The sequence below is a fragment of the Neophocaena asiaeorientalis genome, unplaced genomic scaffold (genome assembly GCF_003031525.2).
Source record: "Neophocaena asiaeorientalis asiaeorientalis breed wild unplaced genomic scaffold, Neophocaena_asiaeorientalis_V1.1 scaffold345, whole genome shotgun sequence".
In the NCBI taxonomy this organism is placed as follows: domain Eukaryota; kingdom Metazoa; phylum Chordata; class Mammalia; order Artiodactyla; family Phocoenidae; genus Neophocaena; species Neophocaena asiaeorientalis.
The window spans coordinates 391858-412735 of record NW_020175181.1 but is presented as its reverse complement, the minus strand read 5'-3'; the positions used below and the strand labels follow the sequence as shown (position 1 = coordinate 412735).

At 40.5% G+C, this 20878-nt stretch overlaps 1 protein-coding gene across 8 annotated transcripts in view; it reads left to right on the top strand.

Annotated features, from left to right (window-relative positions):
* Window positions 1–20878, top strand: part of BABAM2 (BRISC and BRCA1 A complex member 2) — a 440694-nt gene that overhangs the window by 320630 nt on the left and 99186 nt on the right. For all 8 annotated transcript variants that reach the window (XR_003005855.1, XM_024764436.1, XM_024764437.1 and 5 more), the window contains 3 exons: window positions 4071–4170; window positions 7202–7272; window positions 10071–10153. Coding sequence is in view for 7 of the 8 variants with exons in the window: in XM_024764436.1 (XP_024620204.1) it covers window positions 4071–4170; window positions 7202–7272; window positions 10071–10153 (254 nt within the window). In the remaining variant the exon portion in view is untranslated. The remainder of the gene's footprint in view (window positions 1–4070; window positions 4171–7201; window positions 7273–10070; window positions 10154–20878) is intronic.

The following is a 20878-nucleotide window of genomic DNA, read 5'->3' as shown; positions in this document are numbered from 1 at the left end:
CTCGAGCTCTGGCCTTGTCCTTCTAATTTCTATCCACAGATTCAGTTTCAGTTCTAAGAATTATCAAGCAGTTTCATGTTTCATTACAGTCCACAAAGAGGTAGACGGTGCTTTCTCATCCAAGCAGCCCTTTTCACCCGTTTCTTCTCCCAAGTTCAGCCTGAGACCCTGCCACACCAATTTTGGTTCCCCACCTTTTAGCCCTGCTTTCTCCCTGCACCGCTCCAGAGATCAGAAGAGTCTACAGCCAGTGGTCCCTTTCATCTCCCCCTTACCCCTTCCCCAGCCCCAACTCAGCCACTTAGTGAGTTAGTGAGGCCCTGCTTCTCGCCAGCCAGCCCTGCATTCCTGGGAATGGCTGAGTGAGGCCGGGCGTCCCTGCACAGGGTGAGTTTTCTGTTGTACATGCTCAGCCCAGTATTTTTTGATTCATGAATATTAAAGGATTCGAGATCACAAGGCCTTACCTCCTCCATCTTGCACACTTTGAAAACATAATAGCTCTTTTATTTCAAGGCACTTGACTTTGTTTATTCAGTGCGATCAGGGCAGCATTCAGGCTATAGCAAGCCTGTTAAATATTTACCAATGAGGTGGATATTTATACATGAATCAGTGGCACTTATCAGCGTGTGATGCTGGAAGTCGGGTTCAGAACCCTCACAGGCAGAGAAACTGCTGAGTTAAATAAAGCGTGCAGCGAGTGTCCTTTAAAAACTCAACTCTCATTTAAAACTATCCTTGCTGGTATCTGAAGTGCTTCACACATTGAGGCTTCCCCTGCACAGCTAAGTCATTCACGATTGGACATGACAGAGTGGTCGGTCCCTCACATCCAAGAGGCAGTGAATCCGGTTGTTTGATGGTTGGGGTGGGAGAGTACTGAGGTGTGAACAAAATCGGGAGGAATACTTGTCCTGCTGCCTTGTGGAAAGTTGTAAGGGGAGATGGGCTGTACAGCACAGTGCCTGATTCGGTGGTGGTCTGAGTGCTTCTAGAAGCCCTTTAGCCTCACTGGAATCCTGACCCTGCTCACTTACCGGCCATACCCACTGTGTCTTTCCATCCCTGTAGCCCTTTTTTTTTTTTCCTAAGATTTAATTTTTTATTTATTTTTGGCTGCATTGGGTCTTCATTGCTGTGTGCAGGCTTTTTCTAGTTGCGGCGAGCTGGGGCTACTCTTCTTTGCGGTGCGTGGGCTTCTCATGGCGGTGGCTTCTCTTGTTGCGGAGCACCGGCTCTAGGTGTGCGGGCTTCAGTAGTTGTGGCGCATGGGCTTAGTTGCTCTCTTCGTTGCAGTGTGCAGACTTCTCATTGTGGTGGCTTCTCTTGTTGCAGAGCACGGGCTCTAGGCGCACGAGCTTCAGTGGTTGTGGCACGCAGGCTCAGTAGTTGTGGCGCACGGGCTTAGTTGCTCTGTGGCATGTGGGATCTTCCCAGACCAGGGATCAAACCCATGTCCCCTGCATTGGCAGGTGGATTCTTATCCACTGCGCCACCAGGAAGTCCCCTTGTAGCCCTTTCAAGATTAAAATCCCCCCTGCTCTCAGGGAGGTACATAATTCAGCAGTAACAGCAGCCTGGACTCTGGCAACAGGCTTCCCTGAGTTCAGATGCTGGCTTTACCATTTCCTAGTTGTGTGAACCCAGGGAAATTTCTTCTGCTCTCTGAGCCTCAATCCCTTCACTTTTAAAATCACAGTGATAATTCCCACCTTGTTGAATTGTGGAGAGGATTAAATTAGATAATGAGAAGGCACCTAGCAACAAGGGTTAGTTCTTGATAATCACAGAAGCAGAGTGCAGAGAGATGGGCCTGGCAGCAGAGCAGCTGGTCATTGGATTTCTCCATACCTCTGCTTCTTTCTATTATTATAGGTACTTTTTGTTTAATGGCTGTATTTCAGAGGCAGAGAGAGAGTTTCAAGTTGAGAGGATTACTCACACGCTGTTTTCACTCCTTGTATTCAATTTAGTGAATGATTAAGAACTTATCCTGTAATACTATTTACAGGTCAAAGGCCATTACTATCAATTCTAGGGAACTGTCCGAATTTTTTTTTTTTAATTTTATTATGTTAAGGATTGTTCCTCTAAGCAACCTATGAGAAGCCTGGATCTTGTTCTTCTCTGTTGTGCAGATATTCCAAGAACCACAGGCTGTAAATACTGGATTTATTTTTCCTGTACTATAGAATTTTCTTCTTAATCCGTTTTCCATCCTAATGGAACCATTAGACACTTCCAGTGAGATGTGTGCCCTCTGTGTACTTTTGCATGAAAAGAGGGGACATAAAGCCTTCCTCTCGTTCACAGAAAGTCATAGGAATTTTCCTAGCCTTCTTCAGAGTTGAGGCTAAATCTCATCCAATGTCTACTCTGAGAGTAGCGAATGGAAATGATGTCCTTGCCGATTCTGTGCAGTTGCAGGGTGTACATGACATATTCGTGTCATACTTAGTCAAACGCTGTCTCAGAATTTTCTCAGTTGTCAGTTATTGTGCTTTTTAATTACCGTCTGAGTAGGATAAGCCAACAGCGAATACTTCCACTCCATATTGAGTTGCTCACACCACCTGGAATTTTGTTTGTTTCTTGGGATTTCTCATTCCTGTAAATAAATAAACATAATATTCATTTTTACCGGAAAAATTAATTTCAGAAATCTGTAGTCAATAGGGAGACAGGCTGGATCTGGAGTCCTTTGAGCAGTTACATATATTGTTCCTTGTACCACAAACTCTAGGCTGAGTCAATCTGCTCTACACTATTTGAGAATGATTTTCTAGACTGTTACTGTTGTGAAATGTTTTGCTTCCATTTACAACCTCGTTACTGTGGGGACTTGGGTAATGAATAATCACAGCATTAAGAGATTTTAGGGGTCTCTTTATATTCCGTTGTCTTACAGAGGGGCTTTAAGAGGCTTACGGAAATATATACGTTAAAATAAAATTCAAATAAGAAAAACAAATGAGGACCGAAGGAAAGTGAGAGTAGGAAAGAAGATGAAATCAAGATTAAGGATGATATACAAAATGCATGCTCTAAGGTTCTGAACAATTTTTTTAAATAATCTTAACGCTGGTTAATTAAACTGAAAAGAGAATATCCAGGAAAGTTCTGGAAAGTGTTTCTGAATCAACAGCATCTTAGTGTTTGGATTGATGATTTTTGACTGTACCTTCTTGTTTAGATGAATTGAATATCAGTGTTCACTGGGATTAGTTGCACACTTCCTACCCATATTGACCCACAGACACGGGACCCCGGTGTTTCAGAAAATGTTTAATTAATTGCCACCATTTAAAAATTGAGAGATTAAATCATCTGGATTTCTGGCTTCACTTGAAAAATTAGGATCTGGTAAGACCAGGCTTGTATTCCTACATGTCAGAGATAGCTGGGGCTGATCAGTGAGAGCCCTTCCCACTGTGCACAAAATCCCCAGTTCCTTCAAGAGTCCCCACCTGGTTCTCTCCACTCATTTACAAAACCTGCCTGGGCTGGGTAGACCCCAGGCTTTTGCATCCCCTGCCCTAGACCACTTGCCTCACACTAAGAATGAGGAAACTAAAGCCCAAGGAGGCTGCCCAGGGCAACAAAGCCGGTGAGCCGCAGAACTAGTCCCTTTGGTACACTGTTACGCCATTGTGTCAGTTCAGTTTTGTTCAGTTTAATGAATGACTTACCTTTGCTCAGCCCAATTATGAACTGGGCATAATCAAGAGTATAAAAGCCTGTGTTTCAGTAACAGGTACAATCCATTAATGTTGGTAAGACATTTACCCACGCCAATCAAGATTTACTAATTTGTACTGTTGTGTGATAGGATCAGGAGTTGTCATTAATCGTTAGCTGTTAGTCATGTGTAACATGAACATGTTGTTTTAACAAAATGGCTAGAATATATGTGGAAATGTAGTCGTAAAGTGAAGCCCCTGTAACCACCGTCATTACTTCAGGCAGTTGGTGGGCAGAGTTGGACACGAGAAGCCAAGTCTGTGTGGGGTGTCACTTAAACTGCCTGAGCCCTGAGAGAAGTGTCCATTGTTCTGTTGTCCTTCCAGTGCACTTGGCGGCTCCTCGGCTCTTCATATCCCAGCTTTTCCAGGAGGAGGATGTCTCATTGATTATGTTCCTCAAGTGTGCCACCTGCTCACCAACAAGGTAAAAGCAAGTCCTCTGCCTCCCCCACCTCGTGAGGCTCCTTCCTCCAGTGTCATCTACCTAGCATCACGGCGCACACACCATCCTCTGCACCCCATCCTCTTAGTTTCAGCCTCCGTCTGACATCGACCTTTCCTACTTTGAATTACATCTCATCAGTTTCTCTCCTGATTTCTTTGCCCTCCTTCCTTTTCTGAGGATTCTGACCTCCTGTTCCAGTCTTATCTTCATCTTTTAAATGTATATCTCCTGTTTCTTGAATTTCCTGTATGCCCTAAGTTTTTGCTAGATCTTACACCTCCTTACAGTTTAAAATTTTTGAACTTTCATTTCCCAATTATCTGTGGCATGCGTGCGTGTGTGTGTGTGTGTGTGTGTGTGTGTGTATGTGTGTGTTTGCCACTAGTTAATATCACAGTAATTCTGTAGAGCTGCTTTTATCTCTTCCTGCTTTTCTGTACTGCACTTCTTAATAGTTGGCTCTTGGTTCTCCCTGTCATGTCCAGGAGCAGTTTGCCAGAGTCCTGCTTCTAGGCGCAGGATTTCCAGGTCAGCTTGTCTTATAGTCAGGCACATCGGATTATCTAAAGCCGTCTCTTAGCTGTGTTAATGAGCCCTTACACTGGCAAGTAGCTGAGTTTCCACTAATGGTTGTTGTCAGCTATTTCTACAAAGTATAGAATATGCTTGTTGATGTCCAGCCAGTGTATGTAGCTAAAAACCGGAGATATTAATCCGCAAGCAATACTGACTTTGTTTCTTCTCCCACATGGACTCAGTTTGCTTAATTCCCCAAATCCTATTTTCTTTGCTCCTGTTGACTTGTTCACAATGGCTTGGAAAGTAAATCTTTTGTTTGTCTCTTTCATTCAAAAGATAGCTCATCTCTATACAGAAAATATTTTAGAAATATAATAATATTTCAAAGGCTTCAGTATTCTTTTTTAAATGTCAGAGAAACTAAAATCTGGCAACTCCACCGTCTGTGGGCTCGGCCCAGATTCCAGGGTATTTAACTCTCACAGACTGGTTGCTGCTCATTGGACCAAATTCCCCCAGCCACTGCCCTCCTACAAAACTGATCAGAGCACAGATTTCTTATTTACACTGGGGGACTTTGCACTGCCTTCAAATCTAGATATCCCAGTATTATAGAGAAAAATGCAAATTTGGTCTTCCAGAACCAAGAAGAAAAGCCTTTTTAAAGCTCTCCAATTGAGATTAATTTCTAGTCTTACATTTTCCTCAAAAAAATTGTAATACCATTTTCCCAGAAATACAAGAATCAGTCAGTTTTTCTTATCTGGTTCCCTTTCATTAATTTTGCTTGTCTTTTAAAATTGATGTTCTTCTCCTTGCCACAAACGAGGACAGTATGGGCTGCTTTTAGAAACAATCTCTTCAAATGAATTTCCATAATTACATTGGAATCTATCTTTATAGCCAGTTTTGTTGTGGGTTTCTGTTAGAATGGTTTTCTGTTTTTAAAATCAAGTATACAGAACTGTTTTCATCCCCTTTTTAAACAAAGCCACTTAAGCAAACTTATCATCTGTTTTTCTTTTCCCAAAATAACATTTCTGATCCTGCATTAAGCCTGCAAAGCAAGCACTGTTTTTATAAATTGACATAAAACCCCTGTTATATAAATAGAATTGTTTTACTTTTAAAGGGTACAAATGGCTATCAGTACCAATTGTGTCAAGGTTATTTCAAGCACTTTATCTCGGGCTTTTGTTATCCATGGAAACGCAGTGTGACTACAGCCAATATAAACAATTTGGGGGGTCTTTTTCTCCCACTGTTTCTTTCAGCCATTATGAAGACATTTCATAAGGAATGTATTTTTGTGTTAGAAGCTGATGGGTAAATGACTAACTTTCAGATGCCTAGCTTAATGAGTTCACAAATTTTTTTTTATAGAAACTGTCATTTGGTGATAACAAGGAAATATAAAGAGGCAAAATAAAATCTCCTGTTGTAACACTCCTCATTCTGAATGTTATGAGCTTAAAAAGAAAGACTTGAGCATTACTGTGCCTTTTCAATAGGCGTTGTAGTTCAAGATAACCAAATAGACCCACTGGATGAGAGGAAGCTCTTCTTTGTAGAGAATTCCAGCTGATAAATGCAGATGGAATGAGAGAATACAAAAATCACCATTTTTTCAGGCCCTAGTGAAGTAATCGATTCAGACAAGGATCTCCGACAGATACTAAAACCATTAAGTAAAAGGTTCATGGGAACTAGATCTTCCCATGCTTTGAGGGGTGTACCCCTGGATTACTCACTATGGCAGAGGGGAAACATCCCCTTACAGTAGAGTGGTCTGGCTGGCATCACCTTGACCAATGATCAAACTCAGTATTACCTAGGAAGTTTTCTTGCCCAAAATATTTAACCTGAATCTAGTCACACCTTTAGCTCTAACTTCCAATTTTAGGAAATACAGAAGGTAGAGAAAAAAGGGAGGAAACAATCAGAGAATCGAGAATACAGAATAAGACAACTAGCCCAGTCTCTTTGGAAAGTCAATATTATATACACACATCCACACCCCAGGAGGCACTATTATTCTATAGTAAAAGACTTTCTGAATTAAATGCCTGATCCCTGTTTACACCCTACTTTTTTCAAAAATGTTTTGGGGACAATTGGGAAGTTTTGAAAATGGACAGCGCACTAAATGAATTCAGAGAATGATTACTAAATTTGGCATAATAACAGTATTGTGGTTATGCAGGAAAATGGCTTGTTTTTCGGAGATGCGTGCCTAAGTGTTTAGGGGCAAACTGTCATGATGTCTCTAATTTCCTTTGGAACATTTCAGTAAGATTGATTGACAGGTTGATAGGTAGGTAGATGGCTGGATAAAGCAACTAGACAAAATATTCACAGTTGTTGAATATAGGTGTGGGAATATGGGTGTTCAACTTGCTATTCTTTCTACTTCTCTGAATCTTTGAAATTTTACATAATAAAATGTTTAATGATTTCCTACTCCACTTCTCAGCTTTGGGTTCTGTTCCAGGTGCAGTATGTGATTCAAGGATATCACAAAAGAAGAGAGTATATTGCTGCTTTTCTCAGTCACTTTGGCACGTAAGTTCTTTGTTTAAGCCACGAATCAGTGACGCACTCACGTCCTGATGACCCTAATATAAGGGCTTGATTAAGAAAATAGCAGTTCTTCCGTATGATACTTCCGAATGCCGTTTTGATTCTTCTTGGTGTGTTGCTTACACTGAAGCTCCCAGGAAGATTTTTTTCTTTAGCATTCTTTAGCAAATAGTAGAATCAAATGTCTTCCCTGGAGCAGCGCATGACTAGCCCCAAGCACTGCAGTAACAGTGGGCGTAAGGCCTGCTTCTTCTCAGGCTCTTTATAGTCTGCACAACACTTTCACCTCCGTCATCACAGAGCAGTCATGAGGTGAAGCAGGCAGGCATGACTGGCACATTCTACTGAAGAAAGCCCCGAAACCTTGTCCAGTTCAGGCACCCGGTGGAAGTCACACATCTCGGGGAGAGAAAGCCAGGCTGGGATCCTGTTCCCAGGACTCAGGTCTCCTGATAGGACCACCGCTCCCCACAGGGCCACAGAGATTCGGGAAGGAAGTCTGGCATTAGACACCATCACGATGACTCACACTTGGGATTAGGAGTTGGAAGAAGGCCCCACAAGGGAGGAGGGAAGTGTATAGCTGCAGTTTCAGGGTAGACATCTCCTCCCACCCTCCCTGTGCTCTGGCCCTTTCCTTTGCCCGAGGTGGGCTGCTCTGCAGCTGTTTCCTTAATGATGGTAGAGCCCTTATCAACCTTCCCCTCAGGGCTTAGTTGGGGAATGGACTTTCCTCACAGTCTTCTTTAAAAGGTGGATCCCTCTACCTACCTGGGGGGACTAAGCCCTAAGGGTTTTAGTGGTCTAGTTATCTCCCACCTTATTCCAGAGAAGTGGTGTGTGTGTGTGTGTGTGTGTGTGTGTGTGTGTGTGTGTGTGTATTAAAATTTTAAATAAGTAAATGAAGAAATGAGGGCAGAAGGAATAAGAAAGAGAAGATGAGGTCAAGAATAAGGTTGGGGGGACTTCCCTGGCGGCCCAGTGGTTAGGACTTCGCTTTCCAGGGCAGGGAGTGTGGGTTCGATCCCTGGTCGGGGAGCTATGATCCCACATGCCCCGAGGCCAAAAAAAAACAAAACATAAAGCAGAAACAATTTTAAGAAAGACTTTAAAAGTGGTCCACGTCAAAAAAAATCTTAAGAAAAAGTAAGGTTGGGGTATAATTTTACAAATGTGGCATAATTATAAGCAAAATTTCTGACTCCTCAAAACAATTTCAAGAAATTTTCTCATTATCCACAGTGAAATTTGTCATATCCCCAAAATAGAAGTATCAATATCCAAACAGTATGACTGTCTCTTACGTGAGTCTCTAATACTTAAGATTTTTTTCAGCTTTATTTATGAGCATTTTGAGAAAGTGCTTATGATACAAACAGTGGTTAATAAATGACACCGTTAGTCTCCTCATTTTTGAGTAAGATTATCTTTCTTATATATAATCGAAAATGCAGACGTTAACACAATGACCTCCAAAGCAAGGTGCACATACCTCAGGGGTGTGTGCCCCACCTCACTCCATTCACAAAAAGGGTGAAAATCGAATTTACACTTGCTTTTAAATCTCATTCGGTTTATGTACATTTTTGTGTTTTTTTATACATATAATATAGTAGTACTTGTATACAATTACGAAATCATATACAAGTACTACCATATACTGTACTATATGCGTAATGAAAAGGATTCTGTGCTTGTTTTTGCTTACGGGATGCAGGATCTAAAAGGTTTAGATATCAGTGTTATAATGTGGAGTAAATTACATATCCTTAAAAGAAATACAAACTGGTGAACAGAGTTGTTGACTTCAGTCAGCAGATCTTAGTGATGTATCAACAGTCTTTGAGCAAATCACTAAGCCTTCAGTGCCTTAGTTCCCTTACCTTCCCAATGAGTTCAACTGTTCCTTCCTACTTAAACCTGGAGGCCATCAGTATTAATGGTCTGATTGGCCTGACTCAGCCAGGATGAAGGCATCTCTAAGGACAATAAAGGCCTCCTTGTATGGACAAGAGAACATTATCCTTGTCCTCGCTGTGTGGTTAGTATTGGCACATTATGGTAACACCCCCTAAGCACTTAGCTCTTGAGGGAAATGAGGGAGGTGAGCCTATCAGAATTCTCTCCAGGCCCTTCCGTGCTCAGAGGCTGTTCTCCATTGACGCAGGAAGCGTGCATCTCCCATCTGAACCCAGTGTCCACCCAGCTAACATTGCTACTTTGTCTTGAGCCTGGTGGGGAGGATAGGGGGACACAAGAGAAAGGATTCCAAATCCTTTGGAAGAAAGTAGTGTATAATCCTGTAGTTAGTAATATTGTCACTGCTTGTTACTGTTCAGTGCCTAAGTGAGTGAGATTTCACTATCACTATACAGACATAGGGTCACCGTTGCCCTGATTTCTTCATTTGTCCTTTTGCTCATCACTAATAACTAACATTTGCATAACATTTTATGGTTTACTTTACTTGTTTTTCACAACTCCATGATGAAGTTTACAAATATGATTATATTTGTTTTACGGATGAGGAAACTGAGGCTCCAAAGGTTAAGTGATTTGCCCGAGGTTGTAACAGATAGTAAAATGGCAAAGCTGTAACTTAAACCTAGCTGCTTTCATTCCAAATCCCACATCCTTCCTGTGGTAACACTCACTTGTCTTAAGTGCATCTCGGATTCAATAACCCTGACTTTATGAATATATTCTTTACTTGTTTCCATCTCCTTTATACCTTGTTTTTATGAGGGTTTTTTGTTTGTGTGTATGTTTTTATTACTTAGGGGTGTCGTGGAATATGATGCAGAAGGCTTTACAAAACTCACTCTGTTGCTGATGTGGAAAGATTTTTGTTTTCTTGTACACAGTGAGTATACTTTTGCTATTAGCATGTCAGCCTGCATTTTAAAATGTACTAAACCACATGTAATAATGAATATGACAAGCTTCAGTGTCCTGACTTGGTTCCTTTTACTTTAGCATAAGTCTATTTACTGCGTGGTCTTCAAGAGAAAATATCTCTAGATCAGTGGTTCTCAACCAGGTATCATTTGCTGCTCAGGGGACATTTGGTAATGTCTGGAAACATTTTTGTTTGTCACGACGGGTAGGGGACCAGGGCTGGCGGTTGTTGTTACTGGCATTAGTGGGTAGAGGTCAGAGATGCAGCTAAACATCCTACAGTGCGTAGGACAGGTCCCTAAAACAAAAAGTTATTGAGTCCACAATGTCAGTAGTGCTGAATTTAAGAAACCCTACCCTAGAGAGATTTCTGTTTTCAAAGTATCTTTCCAGATTCAGGCCTCAAAACTTTCAAGATTACTCAAAACATATTGCTTTGATCATTTGGTTATCATTCTTATTAAGTGAAAAAAATCTGTAACTTTGGTAATATATAATATATATCTTAAAGGTGGGACTATGTGTTAATGAATTCCTGACATGACTTCTCAGTGTTTTCCACACAGTAGGCATATTTAAATTCCTGTTGTATGATATTAATCAGTCAGTAAACATTGCTCCAGCTTTCGCTTAATGGATCATTTAGAGTCTCTTTTGTATATTTCTTTGTTATATAAGAACCAGTGACCCATGGTGCCAGATTTGAGTTGCAAGTCAGCTACGAGCTTTATTCTTTAGTAATTTGATATGCAACATGCCCAGACTTCAAGCTAAAGGCACAGAAGTTTCAGCTCTCCCAAGTCCAGCTACAGAAAAGCAGTGGGTTTGGGTTGACTTCACTCAGTATGTAGAACTACCCTAGACTTAAATAAACTATTTCAGGATGCACAGCTTTGGCCCTGTTTAGCCAAGCTGTCAGTGTAAAGATAAATGACTTGGGTGGATTTTTCTTCCCCAGCAGTTTTACTTTCTTGGTTATGATTTGCTTAGGCTCAAATAGTTCTTAATTTGTCTTACCTGATGTCACATCAACAGATAGTAGGGGAAGAAACCCCAAAATGTCCATAGTGGTAGAGGGAAGAAAACTCTAATGAAAACCTTACCACGGTATAATCTACATAGAGATCATTGAGAGTTGGCCATACGTACTTTAAGAAGTTGGTTATCCCTGTCGTTTAAGGTATTTCCCGGTGATAACCACCTTGTCATGCAGTGCTTCATATGGAGCTCCTACTCGAAAACTAGTCTTACATGGGGACCATCTTTTCAAATGCATCTGAAAAATGCAAGCGTGTTGCTCCATATTAATTATGCGTACAGATAAGCAGAGAGCTGGAGAGGTGAAGATTTTCATCTTGGGTGTGCCTCCAACTAATTATATGACCTTGTTCAAACCACTAGGACAAGCCTCCCTCTGTTTTAGTTCCCTCTCATGTCTCTGGGGATTTGGTTGGTAAGTCCTGTGGAGACATCAGCAGATGGAGCTTAACCTACAGTACAGGGCCAGGTGGAAGAGGAAGTGCCACAGTCAAGGCCTCCTGGCACTCTCCTCTTTGCTCACCGTCTCCTGTGGCTCTACTGAGCGGAACTTCGTACTGCTGCTTCCAGCTCTCACTTTTAATTCTGACCTTATCACGGCTTTGGTTTTCTGTTCTGAGTGTTAATTGCTTTCTGAGATCTCACTTCCCATTTGCTCTGTCCACTTTGCCCCACCATCTTGATCCCAGTGATTCTGTTTCTATCCTGGTAACCTGACCCCAGATCCTGACTGTATGCTTGGTTTGTGTCTCATGACCCTGGACAGCTGCCTGGGGGATTAGTCTGGTGTGTTTCCTCTAGCCCAGCTCAGCAATAGGGACCTGTACCCTGCCATGAATGGTGGTGGCTATGGTCTGAGGCCTCCGGGAGTAGCTGTGAGAGAAGGACACAGAAGGAAGGACACACAGGAGGACAGTTACAAACAGTAAATTAGATGACTGCTTCAACCAATTTCTTCATCCCAAAGTGGCATGAAATCTCAACAGTTTGTCCCGAAACTTACTTTGGTCTCCTAGCCGTGATTCCATTTTCAAAAAAGATGATGTCAGGGCTTCCCTGGTGGCGCAGTGGTTGAGGGTCCGCCTGCCGATGCAGGGGACGCGGGTTCGTGCCCCGGTCCGGGAAGATCCCACATGCCGCGGAGTGGCTGGGCCCGTGAGCCATGGCCGCTGAGCCTGCGTGTCCGGAGCCTGTGCTCCGCAACGGGAGAGGCCGCAGCAGTGAGAGGCCCGCGTACCACAAAAAAAAATAATAATAAAATAAAAGATGATGTCAGATCATATCAGATATAAGGGAAAAAAGATAGCCTTGGCACTGATCTTTCTCACCTGTGTTTTCCACATGCAACTCAAGGCTGCCTGTGCTGGCGGGGCCTGGCAGGAGAGCTGTTCCGGGTTAAAAGAGCGTCCACCTCTCAGCCCCTGCCGGCTCTCCTCTCAGTGCGTTCAGTGTCACGGCAGTTCTTGTTCCTTTGGAAGGTCTATTCCCCAAAGAATGTTTTCCCCACAGTACTGTGTATCCACTATTTCTTACAGCCCCTTCTCTGCCTTCCTCTGTCACATGCAAAATTAAGTCCTAAAGTCATATTTTCACTTAGTTTTGATTACCTTCTTCAGAAACATAGAACCCCCAGACACTCATTAGAACAGGTACAGGGACCTTGAGATTTGTTTAATTTACTTTTAACGAAGTGTTTCCTTAGGCTCTTACTCCTTTCCTCCCCGGGCCGTTTGCTCTCCGCTCTTAGCGTCACGGCCCACGTTCTCGGCTCTTTGGCAGATAAGACCTTGTCTGTGAATCAGGGGATTTTGATGCTGTTTCCTGCTCCGTCATTAACTCACAGCCTGCCTTTAAATAAATTATTTCCACCCTTTTGCTACTTTCTTATATCTAAAGTGTAGGACTTGTAACATCATAGTGAAGCTTGGTTAGTTAAGCATCTGAAACTTACCTTCTTTGGAAGCATCTGCTTGCTTGGTTACAACCCCCATGGGACCACTTATTCCCTTTTTTCTTGTCATGAAGATGGGAGTTGAATATGGGGTGGCAGAGACTTAATGATAGAACATTGCCTTGAATTATTCTGAGATCTCAAGAACAAGAAAAAGGAAGAAGGAAGCGCCTAGAGATGGAGCCAGTCTTCTGTGGCTGGTTCACTGCTCCATGCAGATTGAAGACCTGGCAGGACACAGATAACGTCTCTGGTCTCCCCCACCCTCTGTTCTGCCCAGGCCCGGGAAGAGGTTTGTCGAGAGGGCAGGTGCTGGCAATAATTCCCAGCATTCTGGATGCTAGAGGAAAGAGGCAGTCCTCTCTTGAGGCTGATGGCTGTGACCTCAGACCTTGCCAGAGTGTTTGGAAGTAAGAATGCCCTAGGGGAGAAAGAACATTGTACGGATTCTGGAATCTCTCAGGAGACACTGCAACTTCCTGACATTCTGGCAGTTCCAGGAGTGGGAGCTCTGACCATGGAGAATTTTCATCCATTTATTCCTTCTTTCTTTCCTTCATCCATATCAACATATCGCAAGAGTTGGAACCACAGCAGGATCAGGGACTTGCTTTCATTCAGAAACTGTTTTCAGAAAGGTTTCCTGGCCATCATCTAAGAATTATCTGTAGTGGTTATGTAGGTAATTCTGTATTTGCCAAGCTGTATTTACCTCTGGAGGTAGATGCTATCTTTAAGGCAGCAGCTTTTCAGAATGCTGGATGACAAGAGAACCAGAGAGCAAGGCACAGTAACACAGAACAAAAGCAACCACTGGGGAAGATTGCCTGTTTTTCATGGGCCCCTGTCAGCTGCACTATAAGGAATGCAGCTGCCTAAGGTCGCAGGGTTGCTGCTTGGAAGGAGAGGGTATTGAGATCTTTTGCAGTTACCTGTAACTCCTTGGTAAATGACCCTTTGAGTCATCCAGCCTGGAACATAGGCCTTATCTCCCTGGCAAAATACATATTGGACCAAATCTGACCATTTTAGGTATTCCATTTCATTTCTTCTCTTCTCGACCCCTAACCCAGTCAATTTAATCCAATTCACCTGAGTTCTGAGTTGATGGCGAACCTGCTGTGTGCTCAGTATTGTGCTAGGTCCCAGGGGATATAAGTAAATAATTCAGGCTTGACCTTGAGACACATAGAGTCTCGAGCAAGGGTTGGTTGGCCACAGCCTATGGGCCAAACTCCACCCTGAGTCTATTCTTATATGGCCCTTGAGCTAAGAATGGTTTTTATGTTTTTAAAGAGTTGTTAGGGGAAAGAAAAGAAGAATATGCAACGAAAATGGTGAAGCCTAAAATATTTCCTCTTTGAGTCTTTACAAAAGAAGTTTGCCAACCCCTGATCTAGTTAATGTGAAAAGAGATCAGATAAAGGTGTGGTACACTGATATGCATTTTTAAAAACAAATATTCTCTAAGCTCGCTTACTGTATGCAAGGAACAAAGTGATGATGAGTGACACAGAGAAAACTTCATATGTTATATATATAAGAGAGAATTAGAAAGAGAGACACTGTCCCTAATGGAGTCTAATGAGAGAGACATACAATAAAGAAGTAAACTAACAAATATATGTTACAGATGGCGACAAATACCATAATGGAACAAAACAGAGGGCTTTGAAAGAGGCTAAGAGGGGAGCTGTTGTTAGGATGGTCAGGGAAGCCTTCTCATAGGAGCTGACATTTCAGCTGAGACCTTAATGAGCAGCCATTCAGGTTCAGTGAAGAGATTTCAGGAGAAAGAAAGTCCTCTTGTGCAAAGAACTACAAAAGGTAGCAAAGGGCTTTGCATGAGCCAGTGTGACTGGAGCACAGTGAGCAAAGAGAGTCACATGAGAGAGTTTAGAAAGAGAGTCAGGGCCAGATGAGATAGTGCCTCACAGGCCATGCGTGTCAGGATGGAGTGGTAATAAACGCTTGAAAAACAATGGTTTAAGCAAGATAGAAGTGTATTTCTTTCTTGTGTACAGGGAAACAGTCCAGGGCTGGAATGACATATCCAAAGGTCACATGGGACCCAGGTTCCTTCAAGCTTTATACTCCATCATCCCTTGGGTGTGACTTTCTTGCGTATAGGCCAAAAAAGCTGTTGGAGCTCCAGCTGTCACAATCCAAGTAAGAGAACAGAGAAAAGATGGAAGGAGGGTACAAACCTTCTCATTTAATGAGACTTTGAAGAAGTCTCACGCACCACTTCCAATTACATGTCATCGTTCTAGAACTTAGTTCATAAGGCCTCAGCATGTGTGCTAGGGCAGACTGGGAAATGTAGTTCTTTTTCTGGGGCAGCAAACGCCCAACTAAAAATCAGAGTTCTTTTAACTTGAGTGAGAAAGAGAGAATGCCGATTTAGTAAGAAACTACTAGTCTCTTTCAAATCAAGGAGAGGAGTTTAGATATAGGTCAAGTTTCCATCAGAAAACCAGATGGCACATCATACAGGTAACTAGGGAGAATTCAATGGAAGGACTGTGTTCAAAGGTGTGGACAGAGTTAAAGAAAACCAAAAGGGATGGTTAGCAGCAGCAGCAGCGAGTCTTTACCTTCCCTAGGACTGCATGGGCAAGAGGAGAGTGTGGTTACCAGAAGCTGGAAGGAGCTATAGCTGTAGCTGTAGGAAAGGGTTTCCTGGCGGGAACTGGGGAAAGCCTTTGGTTGAGGAAGGTAGCTACTACTAACAAATGCAGGAAGGATTATTTCTCCTTTCAGTTCTATTGGTTTTGTTCTTAGGTACACGTACATTTATAATTGTTATATCTTCCAACTTATTGACCCTTTTATTGTTATGGAATGTTCCTTTTTGTCTCTAGATATTTCTTGTCTTAAAGTCTATTTCATCTGATATTAATAACCCATCCCAGCTCTATTTTGTTTATTGTTTGCTTGGTATACCTTTTCCAGCCCACTGCTTTCAACCTTTTTTTTTTAATGCCTTTAAATCTAAAGTGTGTCTCTTGTAGACAGCATATGGTTGGGTTTTGCTTTTGTGTACATTTAAACAAACTGCTGTTTTATTAGAGAGTTTAATCCATTGACATTTAATGTAATTATTGGTATAGTTGGATTGGGGCCTGCCATTTTGATATTGTTTGCTGTTTGTCTCATTCCTTTTTTGTTTCTCTTTTACTGCCTCATTTTGTGTCAAACAAATGTTTTTAGTGTACCATCTTAATTTCTTTGTTGATATTTTAGCTATCTTGTTTTTTTCTTTTAATTTTCTTAGTAGTTTGTTCTAGAGATTGCAGTATCCGTCTTTAACTTAACACAGTCTACTTCAGTTTAATAGTGACTTAATTCTGGTAAAATATAACAGCTTTGCTCCTCCTTCGCCCCCTCGTTTGTGCTATTATTGTCATATATGTTATATCTATATATGTCATCATGTAAATACAACAATACAGCCTTTTCTGTTAGTTATGGGCAATCTTATATTTTCAAAAGAAGTTAAAAGAAGAAAATAATTTTCATTGTATTTTGCTCTGTCCATTATTTCAGGTAGGTCTTAGTAGGACTTTGAATGCTCTGTTACTCCATTTCACAGTTGTTATAGTAGAGGCAGAAGGAGGTGGCAGGGTTTATTTGTTCTAGCAGATGATGAGTTTCTTACTCTGATTTTTTTTCTTTATTTTCAATAATTAAAGATTATACAGATTCCCTAATATACTTCTTTTGGTATTTGTCCTTATCTGTCTCTCTTTCCACTCATTTGGACATTCATTAGTTTTAAGCTTACATTAGTCCAGAAAACAGTAATTTTGCTTTACAGAGAGCTCAGCTTCTGGTAAGTCTTTTTTTTTTTTTTGAAAGCTAGAGGAAATTGACAACTGCAGACTAATTCTGCTAGTCATTTAAATAATTCTTTCCTCATAGGCCTGTAATCAAGGCCAATAAGCTAGAAATCAGGACAGCTTTTGAAATTTTAAGTAAAAATCAGAGCCTTCTGTTTATTGTTGCAGATGCCCCTTCCAAGCTCTGATTGTGTCAGGCTGTGTGATTGCTAGTATAACCAAAGAAATTATTTGCATTGATGTGTCACTGTCGTTTCACCACTCAAAGCAAAGCTGTGAAATTGACAGCCACTCAGCTCCTGAGCAAAGTGGTGTGAACTCATCTCTTTGCCACAGAAACAATGTCTAGTAGAATATTTAGCAGCAACAAACAAGATGGCTACTAGATAATTCAGTAAAACCAAAACTGTGTGGTTTCCCAAACCTGCTTGCTTTTTGGATACAGATCTCATTTTTATGTAAATAAATAGATTTGAAGAGTAAATCAGAATCAACAAAGTGATTAAAATTAGGAACCACAATGATATGCATTAGAATTCACTTCAAGCCAGATTTATAAAAAGTGTGATATTATTTTAGAATTAATATATTTACCTCAGATCAGGAATATGTAAAGCTTTGCGATTTAATTTTATCATTTTAGTAGTAATAATAACTATCAAAGCAACAGGAACTAAAATTGATTATGAACAAAAAGTGAAACCAATCAGTTCTCTGTACTGTTCAAAATGATTTAAAAATATAGAAAAAGATAAAAGAAAATCTACTTTATAATGCAAAATGCCTTTTTGCTTTGATTAAGAGAACTATGGGTATTTTAGATACTTTAAACATTTGGGTTAATTTTTATCCTGGACTTCCTTGAAAGTGGTTAGCTCTGCTGGGCAAAGTGGTTTTCGTCTTTTGATTACACACACAAACACACCCTCTTCAAGGTTTACAGCTCAAATAGCTCCAGTCCTTTAGCAACCACTGTCACTATTTTGATTCAAATTGAGACTTCCGTTTCATGTTTAGAGTCTACTTCCAGAAAGTCTTTTTTTTGTAATTTCTGACCCTGGTTTGAGAATTCATTTCATTAATTTTCATTGGGAATATTCTCTTCATTCTAATACCTTGTGAGACCTCTTCATTGACCTTAAAGGACTTCTTGTAAGGAAAGAGGTTGTAAATCAGATACACAATACCAAATACCCTCTTATATATGTTATATTATTCTTTTCAACTGTAATTGTTGGAGTAAAGTAATTGCTAAAGTGAGTTTATCTGATTAAAGAAAGGTCATGAATACTCAGTGATTTTGACTTAAAAACATATGCAGCGGCTTTGAAATTAACAAATTGTAACCCAAGAAGGCACCTCACTCAATGAAAGAAAGGAAGCTGTTTACAAAGAGTAACTTTTATAATATCAATCTCATTCAGTATAACCTTTTCTTAGAATCAATTTTAAAGTATTATTGAAACATGGGCATTATTTTGGTTGTAAAACTTTTGCTGTTGTTGAAGATAATAGTTACAGTAACAATAGTTAACAGATATTAAGTGTATACCATGCTCTAGAAGTTGTTCTCAGTACCTTGCGTATATATATTGTTATTCTTCCTCACAACGTCCTTCTGAGGATAATTACTAGTAGTGCCCCATTTTACAAATGACAAAACTGTGGCACAGAAAGAGTAAATGTATTCACTGTGGCAGAGTTAGGATTTAAATCCAGGAACTGATTCCAGAGCCTATGTGCTAATAAACGATATTACTATAATGCTTCAGGTCATTGGTTGGCATATATGATGTATGTGATATATATGTGTGATACATATATACGTATATGATGTACATATATACATATATACGTATATGATGTATACGTATATGATGAATGTCGAAAGCCTTTGGAGTTTCACAGAGAACTGTAAGTCCCAGGAACAAATGTAGAGGGTCAGTGACCATCCATGTACTGGGAGATATGCATATACTGTCTCATCTCCCAGGAATGTAAGTGGACATCTCACCAAAGACATTACTGATCTGAAGGCAGTGAGGCATGAAGCTAGTGTCACTCCTCAGTGATGGTGACAGTTGGTCTAGCTGTGATCCCCTGTCCAGTGGCACAAATATATTGGCTCAAGTAGGGTTTCACTCTGTGGCCATAGAAAGAGAAAAGTAAGTGGCTTAATTAAGGAATTATCAGCTTCTGCAGCCACTATAGAAAACAGCATGGAGGTTCCTTAAAAAACTAAAAATAGAGTTACCATATGATCCAGCAATCCCATTCCTGGGCATATACCCAGAAAAGACGAAAACTCTTATTTCCAAAAGATACACGCACCCCAATGTTCATAACAGTGCTGTTTACAATAGCCAAGACAGGGAAGCAACCTAGGTGGCCATCAGCAGATTCATGGATAAAGAAGATATGGTATACATATACAATGGAATATTACTCAGCCATAAAAAAGAATGAAATATTGCCATTTGCAGCAACATGGATGGACCTAGAGATTATCATACTAAGTGAAGTAAGTCAGACAGAGAAAGACAAATATTATATGATATCACTTATATGTGGAATCTAAAAAATAATATAAATGAACTTATTTACAAACAGAAACTGACTCACAGACATAGAATACAGACTTATGGTTACCAAAGGGGAAAGGGGGGCAGGGAGAAATTAGGAGTATGGGATTAACAGATACACACCATTATATATAAAATAGATGAACAAGGATTTTTACTGTATAGCACAGGGAACTATATTCAATATCTTGTAATAGCCTATAATGGAAAAGAATGTAAAAAAGAATATATATATATATATATATATATATATATATATCTGAATCACTTTGCTATAAACCTGAAACTAACACAATATTGTAAATCAACTATAGTTCAATTTTTTTTTAATGAAGATTGGGGGTAAAAACAAAACACAATAACGAAACAAACAGAAAAGAATTACCAGTTACTGATTATCAAAAACTAGATTTAACCTGTTTAGACATAGTAATGTGGTCAGTTATAATGGTTCATTATACAAAGGCCATGCAAACCTACAGCCAAAGAGGCAACATAGATGTGGGGTAGCCCAGGTTCTAAGACAAGTGGGAGTGGTAGGAACTGTGGCAAGCTGCATGCTCCTTTACAGGATTTTGATTTTTTTTTTTTTATACAGAGTACAGTCCAAGCATTTCTGTGGGCTGGATCTATCCTGATAGCCTATGAATCTTTTTTTTAAAATACTTTTTATTATAAAAATTTCAAAAACAAAAGTAGAGAGAAAAATATAATGAACCCCCATGTACCCATCACCCATATTGTTGTAATTTTGTCTACCTTCTTTCTTTTTTTAATTTTCTGGAATATTTTGAAGCAGATGTGAAATATTATTTCACTTGTAAGTAATTCAACGTGCATCTCTAACAGATAAGAATTTTTTAAAAGAGCTGTATCCAAAATAACATGATTACACCTAATTCTTTAATATTATCTAATACCCAGTCTATGTTCAAATTTCCCTGTTTGTCTCAAACATGTTTTTTTTACAGTTGGTTTGTTCAAAGCAGGATCCAAATAAGTCAAGACCCATAAATCTTGAAAATCTTTCTTTAGAAAAGAAATGTGGACGCAAATTATGGATATCACCACCCATTTTCCTTCCCCATAATTTAATTAAGAAAGTAAGGGGTGGGGCTTCCCTGGTGGCGCAGTGGTTGAGAGTCCGCCTGCCGATGCTGGGGACACGGGTTCGTGCCCCGGTCTGGGAAGATCCCACATGCCGCGGAGTGGCTGGGCCCGTGAGGCATGGCCGTCGTACCGAAAAAAAAAAAAAAAAAAAAAAAAAAACCAAAACA